General features: G+C 35.9%; 1 protein-coding gene across 6 annotated transcripts in view; it reads left to right on the forward strand.

Moving 5' to 3' along the window:
• Nucleotides 1–229: 229 nt before the first annotated feature.
• The window catches only part of LOC145977805 (uncharacterized), a 28,895-nt gene continuing 12,046 nt past the window's right edge, over nucleotides 230–17,078 (forward strand). Inside the window, exons 1-4 of one of the 6 annotated variants that reach the window (XM_083110101.1) lie at nucleotides 230–732; nucleotides 10,888–11,419; nucleotides 15,155–15,208; nucleotides 16,875–17,005. In XM_083110101.1, coding sequence (XP_082966227.1) covers nucleotides 313–732; nucleotides 10,888–11,419; nucleotides 15,155–15,208; nucleotides 16,875–17,005 — 1,137 coding nt within the window. In that variant the 5' untranslated portion in view covers nucleotides 230–312. Of the gene's footprint in view, nucleotides 733–1,236; nucleotides 1,475–8,042; nucleotides 8,118–10,887; nucleotides 11,420–15,154; nucleotides 15,209–16,874; nucleotides 17,006–17,078 lie in introns of those variants that run through there. The other 5 variants (XM_083110102.1, XM_083110107.1, XM_083110106.1 and 2 more) reach the window with 5 other exon arrangements.

Below are 17,078 nucleotides of genomic sequence, written 5' to 3' on the forward strand. Positions count from 1 at the left end.
TTTCCCTTGCCTTCTTGTACCTCTAATAAAATCGTAAGAATATTTACTAACAAATGCTAGCGTTAATTATTTTTATAACTTTATTAATATAAAACGTTATACAAGAAAAAATGTGTTGCGTGTGTTCGGACAAAATATTGACACCCGAGAAAAAGCCTACTGATTTATGCTTTATATTTATCCAATAGGAAATCATTCCATGGCTGACGTAACGCCATGTGGTCGCCATGATTGTGGTGGGGATAGGTTGTACAGGATAGTGTTTCTGTGCAACAATAATTAATTCAAGTGTAATGAATGTTTTAACATGTTATGAGATCAGAATTCTATACCAACGTGAAGTATTGTGTTCTGTGGTCTACTGACCCTCACGAAACGAAGATGTCAAAGGCATCTCCCATATTGAACGGTGAAAATACCAGCGGTGTAAACGATTTCACGTCAGGATCGGCAGTGAACATGGTTGCAGCAATTCATGATCACATATCTTGTGCCAAACCTATGGATCAGTTGAAGATCGAAGAAGAAGAGGAGTCGAAAATGACGTTCCCGTGTGAATTTGATCATATGTATGCTAGTATGACTGAAGCCAGAACTTTACGTGATGAAGGAACAGAAATAAGACACCTGAAGGAATTGTTGCTTCTGCACTTGGACTTGATACAACAGCAATCAGAACAAATAGTAACAAAAGACAAACAGTTATTCTCCCTGCGCCAAGAAAACGAGACGGTAAGCTGTTTTTTAAAATGGTACTATTTTAATAAGAATAATGAAATATTTTGACCGATATTGTGATTTGACTAGATCACAAAATGCGTCGTTTGCTGATCAAGATGGCTGACGACATTTAATTTTTTATTCATTATTCTGTTTATAAAATATACAGTTTTTGAACTACAGTGTAAACAGTAATAAGTCTACTTATTGTTTAGGCGATCACCTTGTTAAAATGTGTGAACCACGGCCTACAAAATGTATTATAGTAATTTATATTTTTGAATCGATGTAAAATGAAATGGCAGTCGCAGCATCCGCTAGTACTGTGTGAATCAAGTTAAAATCTAAAGCAACGTGATTTTTACTAGCTTATAAAGAATAGAGTTTATTTTTAGTAGCATACAACATATTGAAGGAACTCGTTCATTTCTCGCATCATTGGACTGCTCCGTTTATAGAAAATTAGCTCATTTTTTTTTAAATTGCGTATTTGTAATGACTAGTGAACTTGTTTACATTATGGCTGCCACCACGAACTGCTAGATTCGCGCCTAATGTGAAAATGTGTAGTTCGTATTTGTGCAAGTTTGGTGTGTTTTTCGTGGTGCGTGTTAATGCGGTACGACAAATCTTGTATTTAGATATAAGAATGAAGGGTCAATAATTCGGTGCTGCGCTGCGTTGTATTTAGTGCATAAACAAAACACGGACGTTCGAAAATAGCTGCAACAAGTTTTCGATGACAAACGAAACAGTAGGTATCATCGGAATACATGTACCATTTTTTACTGTTCTGTGTAATGAATGGACCTGAGTTAGAACATATATTAAATGTTATCATATCAGTTGTACCATTGTAGGGTTGTCAATAGCATCGTCTTATGGCCATACATATGATCTGTCATTTCAGTTTTACATGTTTGACCGCTAGTCATTTAAAATGCCTGTTTAATTGCAAGCAAGGTATTTAATGTGATTTTAGGCAAACCAAACAACATTTCAGTGTGAAAATGAGTTGTAGTTTTGTTGTACATTTTATAAACAAAGATAGCGCTGCACTCCATTGGCTGAAGTACCGATTGTTCAATAGCAAACTAATCGTTGTACACATGCAATTTTAACATGGTTCTGATACTTTTCATGTCAAGGCACTCATACTTCACTGCCATGGTGCTTACTGAAGGTTTTTTTGTGAGCAACCATTTCTTTACTGTTGTCTTGGGATACATACTGCTGCTACGATCTACTTCACAAAAGGGGTGTGGGGATTTTCTGCTGTGCAGCTGCTACTGCTTGATGAACTATTGTATTGTTTCCATTATGTTGTCGCATAATGTTCCTAAATGCATACATAATTAGGTTAGGCAGGTCTTGGGGCTCAAGCTCAGATTATACAAATTCCAAAGTACGCATGTCTTGACAGATATACTTCACTGGCATAGTTATTACTTACTGCACATTTAGTGGAGAAGGTTTTAAGCATTTTAGTTCCTTTTGTTTTATTGCAATTTCATCATGCTATGTATGCATTTTTTATATGGCTCGATTTTGATTTACATCTGTTAACACATACTGCGGAGTTTAGAAATTACTTACTGCGCATTTCCTGGACACTGATTTTTCATTTCCACATACTTCTAAATTTTGTTCAATAAATGCTTTCGTAGTTAGGTTAGGCAGGTCAGGTTTAATTCTCTTAGCATTAAAATAGTATCCCTAAATGCTTTCGTAGTAAGGTTAGGTGGATCAGGTTTAGTTCACTTAGGGCGGGTTGCACCATCTCCGCTTAATGTCTTATCCCCCAGTTAACACCATTTTGTGGATGTTCAATATCTGCCTAACGTTACCTAGCACTTAAAGTCCTGTGTAACGTAGCTGGTGGTCAGGGCTCCGCCTAACGTGTTAAGTCCCAGATAAACATGGAAACGCAGTACCTAGTATAATCTGTGTTTGCAGTTGATATGGCGAAGTCTTGATCAGCTGTTGTAAATTGCGAAAGTTCGCTGCATGTTTTGCATTACCAAATAATAGCAAGAATGGTGGATTTGTTAATTATTCCAGAAACGGCAATAAATAAGGTATGATTTTACAATACCAAACACTTTTCCCAATTTCTTTCATATTTCACATACTCAATAATTTAGGGCTCCTAATCACGAATCTGCAGTTGAAATTTGTTGGTCAGGTGTGGAACTTGCAAAATAATGTGTAGAAGGTTGCGATTTTACAATACGAAAAAAAGGCATAATTTCGTTCATAATTCGAATATTCGCTAATTATGGAGTCCTGATGACATATCTGCAGTTAAGATTTGGTGGTCACGTGTAGAAGTTGTAAAATAAGATTCTGAATAACCAGTGATTCTCGATACATAAACAACGATGGGAGCCATTTTTTTCATATGAACAAGTGACGTTCGCAATTCGTTACGTTGCGTTCAGTACCCAAGGGTGCTAAAGTGTTGTGCGATATGCGAGACCTCTTATTAGTTACGTTGCATTCAGTAACGAGGGTGCTAAAGTGCTGTGCGATAAGTGAGAACCTATTTCTAATCTGTGCCTCAGTTGTTCATGTGAGGAAGATGGCATCTTTTGAAGGAAGTAAGTAATGTCCAGTTTTCCGTAAGTTTTGCCTTTGAGAAATACATTTTATAGTTAGTTTCAGGTGGGTAAATATTAATAATAGGGGGCATTCGTTCATATTTCACGTACTCACTAATTTAGGACACTTGATCACGATTCTGTGTTTGAAGTTTGTCGCTCAAGTGCTACGAAACTGACATTTTTTGACGGTGCCTGGTCGCAATTAGCGTTAAACCCCTTTAATGATGCACGGGTAGCTACACAAACCATGCACGGCAATGTTAGGTTAGGCAAACAGTTAAAATTTGAGGTCGTAGTAATATCAGGAATATATATTTCGTTCTTTCAGTATTCAAAACGTAAAATCTTGCGATAAATAATCAGCAATTGTGCATTGTCGGTTGCGATCACAGACCCCCTTATTTTGCAAGTTCCACACGTGAGCGCCAAATTTTAACTGTACATTCGTGATTAGGAGCCCTAAGTTATTGAGTATGCGAAATATGAACGAAATCGCGGAATTGTCCGGTATTGTAAAATCGCTACATAAATAAAGCAAATTTTATAATTGTGTACAAAATTAATATTAGTTGGTCATTTTCGTGTGGTTTTGTACCTAACCTAGCCTGCCCTAATATACATGGGAGTGCATAAGACGTAAATTCCAAAGTTTTTTCTTTCGGTACAGGAAACATTATATACAAAGTAACATATTTTAATTGCATTGTTTGAGATTTTGTATTTTAATGTATCTTGCACATAGACCGGTTGAATAACTAATAACTTCTTTTAATTTTATTGTGCTCTCCAAATTTGTTTTTCATACAAAGATTATGGTTTATATTGTGTCATATAACACATTGATATTAAATGAGAGTACGACACATACATTACCTACTTCAATCAGCTGTTTCATTTTATTGCAATAAATATTTTGTTATTTTAAACATATTTCAGTTGAAAAAGCATATATATTTCGAATTTACAAGCCGACATTAACACATAATAAACAAATAAAAAACATTCGAAAACACAACTTTCTCTAGTTTCTGTTGCCAGGTCGTATGGCAAGCAGGAGAAAGTTCCACCTTACAAGGTGGAGGATATAAATGCATTGTGCAACCCATCGCTGTCTAAGTCTCCCACGTGTCGTTATCCAGTACTTGTTAAGTGGTGGTTTGAGTGGAGATGGTACAACTGGCCCTTAGCATTTTAATAATAATCGTAGTTATTTATTTCAAGGGGTCCCAATTTCAATACCCGGTGGAGGTACATAGTGGTTGAGATCCCACTTTAAACTGTAGGTCCAGTCCCGATTAGCCTTACTGTGCGTAATGTGGATTTAAAACACCAAATCGAGAAATAATAGTTTTTTTTGTTGTTTTTTTTATGTGTTTCAGGTTTAGTTCTCTTGTAGGATCCTTAAATGCTTTCTTCTGCTGATCACGTAATATTTGTTCCTATGCAAGAATCTCCCTTCGAGCCTCACACAGTACTGTGAGATGATCATAAACCAAAAATTGCTGCTTGTTGGTTGACACTAATGATGATGCAAGCTTCTTTTTGAAATTATATTTCTTTTTTTCAGAAAATAATACTTAACGGACTTTTAACTGTGCTAATTAGTTACTCCCAAGTTTCAAATTTACTTCCATGATCATTTTCTGTAACTCTAAAAGGCTTTATAATTATAATACTTTGATAAAACTTGCAAATAGCATTAAACATTCGGAACCATTACCACAAAATGACACCCCTTAATGCTTTTAACCACTGATGATGTGGTATAGACTCATGTAAAAGGTAAACACTTCGAGCTTCATGTGAAACTCAACAGTAGTCACTGTTCAAGATGGTAGTGGAAAAAGTACAGCTGCTTGCTAGGAAGCATGGATGCTTGCGTAAGCTGTTTTTGAAAACAACTTTTCTCTGATAAATAAGACTTTTGTCCTCTAGAAGCATTTGCAATATTTTGCAAGACTTCGTAGTGCTCCTGTAAAACTTGCGAAAATTATTAAACATTCTGAACAGTTACCATTGTGTGTAAGGATTCAGCTACCAAATAATATGTGGTGGCCGCGGTGGCTCAGTCGGTAATGTGTCTGACTACCATACTAAAGGTCCCGGGTTCGATCCCCGGCTGGTTCAAATCCGGGAACTTTTCTAACGATGGAAGTGGCCTTGGCGCCCACCCAGCATTGAATAACATGGGTACCTGGGGGAAACCCTGGGGGGTAAAGGCGGTTAGGGGCGTGATGCTGATCACATCACCCCCACTCACGACCAGTTCAAGAAAGTGTGGAGCGTTACCCTCACACCCCCTATATGCCTTCATGGCATGGTGCTATGCACAGGGGAGCACTTTACTTTTTTGGCTTAGAATGTTTTTAGCCAGATAAGTTGTAATGCCATAATATGGGGTTATCCAAAAGAAATTCACACTTTGAAATGATTGTAACTTCTGTTATTATTGAGATGTGCTATTATGTATATATTAGGGATGGGACAGATTATTCGATACTCTACCGGTATCAGCTGATGCAGGTCATGTCGGTAAAATTATGATTTTTTTTTTTTTACCAATCCGATATATCTTATAATGTAATGCAATGTTCTGCAATTTTGTTACAATTTTTATGCATATAAACATGTAATCTCCATGTCCTACTTTTCTTAAAAGTAAACCTTTCCAAGGACCATTTGGAATTTTATATCAGATTAGTAGAATATCGGTTATCGGTATCTGTAAATTTTATATAGGTACTTTATGGTTAGCCAAAATTTCATATCCTATCATTCCATCCCTAGTATATATGAAAAGAATAACTCTAAAGGTTATTTTCAGTGAATGCCTGCAACAGTAGTACCTGTCAGTGATGCCACGTGACCAGTTTTCCCAAAATGACTTCTGCCTCCTCGACGTAGAAAGCCTTTTATGTTATTGAATTTTGAAAGCATGAGCCCGCTACCACAGTACGTCGGATATTCAGGACCGAATTTTAAGAAAGCTCCATCTGGCAGTCTTCAGCTTGATATGGCACGAGATGCCGATTTTCTTAGATTTTGGAGGAATGTTTCCTGGATCTCTTGCACTCGTTTTACCAATGTTGATAACCTTCCACTGCTTTTGCCACATGCTTTAAATATTCTTACCCAATTGCTGATGAATTTCCTGCTAAATGGAGTCTAACGTACCTAACATTTTGAATATCATAGTCAGATGTTGGCCACACCTGGTGCTACCCTCTGACATGACCAATGTTGCCAGTACATCTTGTAATTTTGATAAAAGAAACATAGATTCTTATGAATATGTCATAATTAGCTCCATAAATTGTCTGTAAAGCATAAAATTCATAAATATGTATTATTTTCTCAACTCGACAATACCCGCACATATTATCGATACACATTGAAAATTATTACAAGCGTCTCCATAGATCTCTTTTATCCATGTTCTTTTACTTCATAAAAAATTCTTTGTTTTAAACCTTAGTAACTTTTCCCCCATGCTTAAAGTTCATGTAGAGAATCATTTTCTTATTTAATGTTTAAAAAATATCCACACAGACAAAGTTAATACCCAGTGCTAGATGAATGTCCCTTCTTGCACTTTCAAAGTCTCAGTTACATGACACTTGAGGCACCCTGTAGAATGCATAACTAACTTTTCACATAATTTTTCACAAGTATATTTTCTACAACTTCAGAATAAGTTAATTACTTTCCCCAAGTACTTCCACATTCATTTTGCTATCTTTCTGTACAGGATGTAAATCATTACGCTATCAAAACAAAGACCATACACAGTGCTACCTATAGTGTCTTGCATTGCGAGTCAACTATTTTTTTTAGTTAGGCTGTGTGCAATTTCTGTAAGCCTTAAGCTTCAGCCACAGAGAGAGTAGCTGTACAATTTCATGAAGATGTAAGAGGTAAGATTAGTAATTGGAAACACTGAATCCAATCGCCAATTGGCATGTTTAATTCCTGCAACCATTCTAGAGTGTGTGCTTAAATTGTAAACGGTGGCTCACTCTAAGGGCCCACACTACTGTGCTTTTCTGTAAATACGAGCGCAAATCATTAAATAAGAGGAATTTTATTCTTAACTTAATGGAGATTTATGCACAACGGAAACTTGTATTTTGGGACTCTCAATGGTTCCTTAGTAACACACCATAAAGGTGTCGTGACAATTGAGCAGTCCCGTATGCACCTGCAAAGTGGCTCGTACGACATGTCCGCTCCACTGTTGACTTGCACCGTAGAAGAGCAACAAAGTGTTATTCGTTTTTTTGTGGTGAGAGGGAGTGAAACCTTCTGAAGTCTACAGCAGAATGAAGGTTCAGTATGGAGACAATTGTTTAAGTCAGGGGAGTGTACTAAATTAACAGATTCACTGGTCGATCTACTGTTTCACTGACTTGGTTGCCATGCAAATTGGCCTCCCACTCCGGTGTTCATCACTGTCATTTCGTATTCCGTTTTTAAAAACAGATCTTTCCACCCATAGATACACACTCCGCTGACTTAAAAATTGTCTCCTTACTGAACTTTCATTCCGCTGTAGATTTCAGCAGATTTCACTCTGACCACAAGAAACGAATAACACTTTGTTGCTCTTCTACACTATTAGTCATCAGTGAAGCAGCCATGTTGTATGAGCTACTGTGCAGGTGCATGCTGCTCGATTGTTACGACACCTTTATGGCATGTTGCTAAGAAACCATTTTGACTCCCAAAATGCAAATTTTCGTTGTGCATAAATCTCCATTAAATTCTTGTTATTTAATGACTTCCCCTCGTATAAAGGTGAAGTTCCCCGTGCGTATAGCACCATGCCATGAAGGCACACAAGTGTCACATCATTAACTTAGCTTAATGTCAACTTCTTTCCCTTAATGTAAAATATATATTTCTAAGGTTTATCAGTAAAATTAGGAGTGTTTCATAAATAATATTATTTCCTTAGATAATGCATGCAACCAGGCATCTCAAATCCACATATTGTAAGCTACATATTCAGGTGTTTACAAAACCATGGGGTATTAATTTTGCTCACATTGTAATAAAAAAAAATGAAATGGGTTATTTCCATGGTAAATCGCAGGTCATATTATATCTGTTAAGAAATATTAGCATCTTTAAAGAAAGACCAATATACCTATATTTGCTGATACTAATAGAGTATCAATTATAATCTGTCCCATCCCTAATAAATAACCTTTACTAATATATACTTAACACTATACTATTAGCGAACTACAGTAAATATCAGTTTATTAATACATATTTCAAACATAGTGTCAGCAGATACATTTTTTTGATTGTGATACAAGCTTGAATGCTGCTAAATGTATGCATGTTTTAGCCCTTAGTGGATGAATGGGATATATACATACTGCCGCATGTATTGTGCTACGTATGAGCAATATATATATAGTATACATACATACATACATAGAGGAATAGGATGAGAAAAAATGTCAGAAGGGTGGATAAACAAAAGTGAAGATGGAGACAGTAAACACCTACCACACAAAAATAAATACGTTGAAAATTCGTGGGATATACCGCATTTTCACAGGAGGAAAAAGAGGTAGCACAGTGTCACATAGTAGAGGGGCATCGGTACAGTGTTGCCAGAAACAGTTGATAGTTAACGAATGAAAACAAAAGAACTTGTTCATAACATGCGACAATTAGGGGTCTGGCATGAAATATCCAATTTTCAATATTATGTAAAAATTTTAGTCTTCTAAATTTTTGCATATTTTCAGATTTCTTTATTTTTTAAAAATTGCAAGTCATGTCCTAATGCATTACACATCCTGAAAGGGTAGTCTTTTGTCATGCATCCTGTCAAATTTGTTCCATCCGGCATCCATGGGGCTGATGCTAGAGGCCATTTTCCAGAGACACTGTTTTTCTTATACGTTGTCGTCATTTTTTTTGCCCAAGAAGTGTCAGTCTATTTTCAACAGAACTTCGCGTGGTTGTCGGAATGTACCACTGCTACATACTACAGTTTTTTATTCACTTTTGTCCAAGGTGGGTTGATTTAAATCACTTTAAGTAAATAATTTATTGAATAATGTACATAAGAATTTTGTAGATATCAGAATCACTTTTCGTGAAAGTACATTAATCTTGTAATAATTTTTTAATGGTGTTTATTAGGCTCTAAGAATGAAATAGAAAGGAACCTAAATATATGTAGTGATGGTGTGAAGCTCATACAAAGGAAACGTAGGCTAATCTGTAAACTGTAAGCACACTTATATTTCACTTGATTTAAAATTCAATAATTTATATGGGCAAAAATGACTAACATTTTGTGTGGAAAATTATACAAAATACTAATCATATTAAACCATAAATAGTGTCATTATCATTAAACTGTAAATAAACATGGCAGCTGATAGTTATAATTATAGAGTACATCGAGAATATTATATTTTCACTGGAAGAAAAGTTACTCAAATTATTATAGTTTCATAAACACACTCAACAAACATTTCCATAGTAGGCTCATGTATACTGTATCAGAAACAGAAGAATGTATATTCACATATAGTTTTTTATTTGCTTTAATCAAACTGTTCAAATATTTTACAGGGCTGTTTACTACAAAAAGCCTTTCTATAAAAAACGTATATCTATATGCATGGTGCCTAAAACCATTCAATCAATTTTAAGCAATTTTTTTAAAAAAATCGATTTAAATAACAAAAATCTGATATAAATAAAAAAAATCATCAAAAATTATTTTTTAAATAAAGATCATCATTTTTATCCATGTATTTGGGTTGCTAAATGCCAGTTTTTTTTTTTAATTTCAATTTTCTTCTTCCTTTAAATTTCATTTTTGGGAGGTACAATCCTGTTCAGATAAATTGGCACATTCTTTAAGTGTTTAACCTTACAAAGAGTACCACTTTATGTGAACAGGAGTGTACAATGTATAAATTTCACCTCCATTATACTCCATGAGGCCTTAGATTACTCGCTTCGCGGGCTTGCATCAGACGACAATAAGGGTGTGTGTGTGCGAGAACGAATCAGGTCCGCGAATGAGCGAGTCCGGTTGCCAGAGCTATCTAGCTGCTCCCTTCTGGAAGGGTGAGTGATCTCTGCCTCTTGCTACCTCGGCCTGTTTGTTCGGCTGAGGAGCAGACGACACGAGAGTATCGGCAACAGTGTGCGAGTGACGTGTGCTGTTAGCCCACGAAGCGCTTTTTCTAAGGCCTCCTGCAGTATAAAAACCATTTCATTCCGAAAAATGAAACTGCTTTCTCTATGACAATTAGTTCTCGATCTACAAAATACCATAGAAAGTTTGAAAACTGCACGCTTGAAAAGTTCTCAACTGTTGAGGCTATCCACACACTCGGGGCTCCGTGCACTAAAGTTTAAAAGTAAAATTAAGTTCAAAAGTGATAATGGGAAAAAAAATATTTAGCAAGTATTTCGCAGCTTTTAAGTAGAACTATGTACTAAAAGATTACTAAGTGTATGTGTAGAATGCAAATTTTCACTATGTAAATGTACAAGGGTGTTAAGTGACTTATTTTCTTTACAGCTGAAACAAAGACTGGAGCGTATGGACAGGCGAGTTACCTTACAGAAGCAGCGCGAAGGAGGAGACAGTGTTGCAACTGCCAGTCCTGCTCCTCGTCCGATATCTCCAGCTCTTTCCGGCAGTGAGCCGCCATCATCTAATGAGAGTCCAACCCTGACAACAGCAACCGCCACTACAACCACCATCACGGTCACAAACACTTCGACGGTGTCCGCCGTAACACCTGTCCCCTCGCCGGTCTCTCATCATTCTCCGAGAGAGAGGGAAGAATCTCCTGAACCACATGCTACAAAGAATCCGAGCAATGCAAGACGGAGGAGAGACAGCACGCCGCAAGCGACGGCGAGGAAACGAAAGAAACTCACTTCTGAGTCTTCGGAAGCAAGTGTCCCGAGGAGATCCTTGAGCAATGAAAAAAGACAGGGATCGAGGGGGGATAGGAACCAGAAAACGGAACTTAAAAATAATTCTGTGCTTCCTACGGAACCGGACTCAGATCGACGTAAAATACAAAAGAGATTGAAGCTGAAAGGTGATTTCTTGTTTCTGTATGCTGTTTTAGTTTGTAGCCAACAACGCATGCTTTGCACTTGTTTGTTTCATCTTTGTTTTTATTCAATATACTCTGAAAACACCAAAAGGTGTTTAATTATTTCTTATGTGAAGTAATGTAACGTTATCCAGTAATGCATGTGTGACATGATAGTACTCTGTCAGGGGTGGCCAATCAATATGTACCTTGCAAGCAACATGTGGCATTTGCTGTTAGACTCATGGAATTCCTTTATTTTCCATCACAGTAAGTAGGGAAATTTATCCCTATACTGTATTTCACCACATAATCATCGGAGATTTTTGCAAAAAGTGGGGCGCGACCAGTATGTGAAGCTTTTTGTAAAATTCTTTTTTCTGGTATTACCAGTAGTTTGAAATCATTTGTTGTTAGCTAAACTGTCTTTAGTTCAAGATTAGGATATAGGGAATACTTGTGAATGTACGTTAAATTTCAATAGTCCAAACCAACACACATAATTTCTTTGTGACAATTCAGCAAACATTTTTCAGTTCTGAAAAAAACAACTTATTATTTGTTATTGATTTGTGCATTATAGTTGAAACATTGCACTTGAGAAAATTTGGTACACTGTTGCGAAGTACAAACTTACAAACTTTAATCATCTGTATACGAAGATTCTATGCTGCTATCATTGGTTTTGTTATCTGATGCACTGTTGTGATGATTAGGTGATGCGAAGTTATAAACCCAATTTTTGGACTGCAATAAAAAAAAACTAGTGTGACAATTATGCAGTGAAATACAGTATCTTGGTTATTCATAAAAGTATAAGTGAAAATGCAGGCTTAACCAGGACTCGAACTCAGGGTGGCTCAGTAGCTCGGTCAGTAGGGCAAATGAATTAATCATTTTAATGCTAGGTGTAAGATGAAGATTGAAGATATTTCAGAGAGGAGGTCGTTTTTAACTTGACTTTGCATCGGACACAGCCATTTCATATTGTAATTTGCTCCAAGGGCTGAATCTTCCACTGTGCCGTGCTTGCAATGTTGTTTTAGCTGTATGACACATTCTTCTAGATAGCGGTTTATGTAATGTTTTTACAGGGTGACTACAGGGTGAATTATTGGCTCCGGGAATTGTGCATGAATTGTGCTTGAATTTTTCTCAGTATACGTGAAAAATTGAAACTTTTTAAAATCCCAATTCCATTGACTTTATACATATTTATTAATGTCTATTCGATGGACGGAAGATAGGTAGGTAAAATATCATGAAGATGATCAGGTAAATTTGAAATTCTTATAGAATTAATAATTTTTTGTAGATTACTATTTCCCGTAACAATTGTAACTTGTGTTTGTAGATGTATTTGTAGTCTGAGTAGCTATGTGAAATGACAAATGTAAACTCCGAACCTTAAATTATATATAGGTACTGTTCAATTGAATTGCATTAGAATTTTTGGATTCATTGGAATCGCACAGACCATTTATATTGTTGTATATGTGTGTGGGTGGTGAGAGACGGTAAATCCTTTGTTTGAAATTATAGAAAACACCTGCTTGTGCCCTTGAATTTTTGGAAGTTTGCCTTGAAAACCATACTTGAATTTTATTATTGTCCTAGAGTAGCCACCCTGTTTTAGCTTTTTGAGAAAGTTTTTTAATGTGTTTGTGTTTGTCCAGCGCAGGTTACTTTACAACCTAGCACTCTTAACCTTTCTCAACGTGCTCTTTACTTCCCTGTTTTTTAATTTTTACGTAGGAATTTTAGATAAGGGGATGTTTCCTTTGTATACTGTGAAGGGTGCAAAATACCCATAAGTGCTGACACCAAAAATTTTAATTCTTCATCATAATAACATAGAATTTGTGCCAGTAGCATCAGGTTTCAGCATTGTTAGTTTAAGTGTGCGTGCATGTAAATGTGGCTTTGTGGAGAGAAGAAAAAATAGTTGACTGCAGAATGTGGTTTAATTATGGACCTTGAAAGCCACTTTCTTCTCTTCTCTTCACTTTCCTTTTTTTTTTAAAAAAAAATATGTGTTGTGGGAATTTTGTCACATTTAATATGTATATTTTTCTGAAATGTTTCCATAATTTGTTGTTGACCATATTAAGTACTCGCAGTATGGCTGATGCAAGAAACTGCTATGATTTTTAAAAAGAATGCAAATTCGCAGTTGAAAAACTCTGGTGTGGAAAATGTTCAGTAAAATTAGTAATTATATTCTTGCACAACTGCAATTTGTGATTTTTTAAAAAGAGATACAGCTTCTTTACAACCTCCCCATGAGAGTCTCTTTTTGCCTGTTTCTTTACAATTCAACTAAAGGTAAGGTATATTTTTTACCATTTCTCCCACCAATGACTAAGATTAACTTTCTTCAATTACCAAAGAGTTCTAATATTACTGCCTCAGAGCCACTATTCCTACTGTGTTACTTTATATGGAGAAAACAATAGAAGAAAAAGAACAATGGATGCCGAAGTTGTGCAGAAAACTACAGAGAACAGGTGTTTATTAATAATATATATTTTTCAGCAAAACCCAAAGACAACATATTATGTATTGCATATCAGTACCTGCTTTACACAATCTTTTTTTAAAAAATAATTATTTTATTGCCTTACATAATTATGTACAATAATGAAAACATTAGCCCCGTCTAGTTCGCTGCATTTTTTGACACACTGTGTAGTGCAAGGTCGGGATGGTGCAAGGAAATGACGTTCAACCTAGTAGACTGAAAGTGGTGTTCCTGTCTGCTGCTTTAAACGTTCATTGGTTAGCACCCACCACGTGACCATACGCCACACATACACCGACCCAGAACGTAGTGCAAATGGTGAAGACACCAAATGCACTACTTGACTCCAAATCTATGAACTAGACGGCTCGGTTCAAAGAGAGTAAAAAAAAGTGCAGCGAACTAGACATGGCCATTGTCATTAATAAAAAAATTGTGATGACTGGCTGTGGGATGGTGGAGGCCAGAAAATAATTTGTAGCAATTGAAACCTCACTTTTATAATGCCAATTTATTGATTATGGTGTACATAAATAGGCCAGTAAGTGGTCAGTTTTTATTATTTTAGTCAGTTAAATCAGTAATTTTGACCACTTGACCCCTGAAAACTACTGTGTGTTTGAATAATATCAGTACATGTTAAATATTCAGCTATCCCCTGCACATGTTACATGCAATGGATGCATATATGACATGTGGAGGTAGGGCCCATGTATAGACAACCTTGACCATTATGGGAGGTGATGTGATCTGCATCATGCTCTGGCTGCCCCCGGTACTCATTTATTAGAAACCAGGTGAACACCTGAAATTCCCACCCGGGGAATTGAACCTTCATCTTCCGCGTGATATTAGTTCATGTATTTCTTGATTTAATTTTTTTGTTATAGAGTTGCATTTAAAGATAAAAGCATATATATGTGTGAGAGAGCATAATAATTGTTGAAAATAGTTGGACTATCAACCATCCGAAATTTAATACATTTGGCTAAGCAGGTGTGACTACATTACACAATAGCGTGTGTTAAGAAATAGACCTGATATGTGTAAAACATTAAAGAGCAATTTTGCATGCCCAGAACTTACTAATTACTACATGCAATGTGTCTGGCATGGTGAGAGTAGAAGGAGATTAGTGAAATCTTGAGAAATATTTTATTACCTATGTTTTCCTGTTCTGTGTATCCCATTACCAGTTTTTAACCTTGCCATTTTAGGTAAGTGTGAAAGGTGTTCCAGCATAAGATGTATGTCATGCAAAAAATCCTATGGTAAGTTATGATTTGATTGAGAGTATGGGTGATTTATTGTAAACAATGTAATCTTCATATGAGAACGTCATGTTGTGGTGGTTGTACATAATATTTCTGGTTACAAAAAGTGAAATAGTTTAATTTCTGTACATGGTTAGAAACCTCCGCAATAAAATGTTCAGGAAAATTCTGTGAACACAAAGTACATATCCTATATGTTTATATTGTATGTTAAATAGATTTTATATCTTGCATTATCAGGTAATAGTGCTCAGGTGTTGAATGTGTTGAACATAATTATGGGAATGAACAGTGACGAATCATTATAAATATTGTGTACATTTAGGTAAGATAACTTACTTATAATGTTGACCCAGCCAGAGGCAGGAAACAGCAAATGGTGGTGATGAACTTACTTTTAAAATCACGCATCTTATAACAGTTGTCATTATTGACTAAGATGTTAATGGGCAAATTGTATGTAGATAGGCATTTGCTATTTTCAATGTTTTTCCGTGTGTCCTCTTTTTATATATGGGAGGGGGTGGAATTGTACTGCTGGTGGAGTAGACATTTGTGATTTGTTTTTGATTTTTTAACCTCATAATGTGTTTTATATGTTTACTTTGCTGTTGGCTGTACATATTCTTAAAGCACACCTTTCATATTGTTCATATGCATCCCAATTTAGTAAGGAAAATACTTTCTTTCTATCAAATTCTGACTGCATTGAAACTTGAGAATTTCCCAAAAATGCCAGTTTGAATAGGTAGGTAAACCATGGATGTTTCATTGTGTGTTCCTTTTTCATTTCGTCAATTCACCGTTCATCTTCATCATTATGATTAACAGAAGTGAAGAAGCAAAGATCTCTTAACAAATTTCTGAAAACTGATAACCAACAAGAAGAATATGTCATTTCATGTAAGATTTAGATATTTTAGAAGAAGATAAAGTGGAACCTTGATTTTACATTTATCTGTGAAAAAAATTTAAAATCCGGGAAACTATAACCTTTTGCTTCATTGGAACCATAAATAATAACTGTACAATATGGATAATTATAAAATGTGGTAAAAGTAAAATTGGTGTTCCCCTGTATACAGAAATCTTGGTGTTCGGCACTGTGATACAGCAAAAACAAATACTGGTAGTGAGAATGCAGATAACAGAATATTGGAGTGGGGATACTGCACCTTCCTTTCAGAAACAAATCATGAAAGTGGTCACTTTTCTATGTGTAGCAGTTCGTTAACCCTTAAGTTGGACCCCTCTTAATAATTTTGAACTGTGAACTAGCTGTTTTGCTACTTTCAATTTCTCATGCATTTCACATGACTAGAGGACTATCGTAAAGTAGTTTCCAATTATTGCCATTTAGTTAAATATAATTTATGCAAAGACTGCAACAATGGTTTCATTTTTTCAAATTCTCAAAATTTCTACTTTTTTATGCAGTCAGAGAAGAGGTTCTTCAAAGTAATATGTAATATTTTCCTAAAATTAGCCATTGGATGGACAATGTAACAAAAAGCACACGTAACTACTATTGAGCATCTTGTCATACCGCTCATCAAAATAGAATTCAATACGATATTAGCAAACAAAGGCAAGACCTTGATAGTGTGTAGCCATCACCCCAACTGAAAGATATGGAGATCTAATCTCCTTTTTGTTATTTCAGGGAACCAAAGGATGCTTCGAGGTGTGAAGAAAGACTCGCTCCTGACAACTACTTCTCTGTATTACACACCTGTGGGAGATTGTACAAATTTTGGAGGTACAGAAACACCACCACCCCATGAAGAGGTAGAGGTATGTTCTTTATTATTGCGTTCCCTTCCATCTCATATGTGGATGAACCCCATCATTCTCCCATGGAAACAAA

Source organism: Lepisma saccharinum, chromosome 23 (assembly GCF_977018435.1).
Source record: "Lepisma saccharinum chromosome 23, izLepSacc3.1, whole genome shotgun sequence".
Lineage (NCBI taxonomy): Eukaryota > Metazoa > Arthropoda > Insecta > Zygentoma > Lepismatidae > Lepisma > Lepisma saccharinum.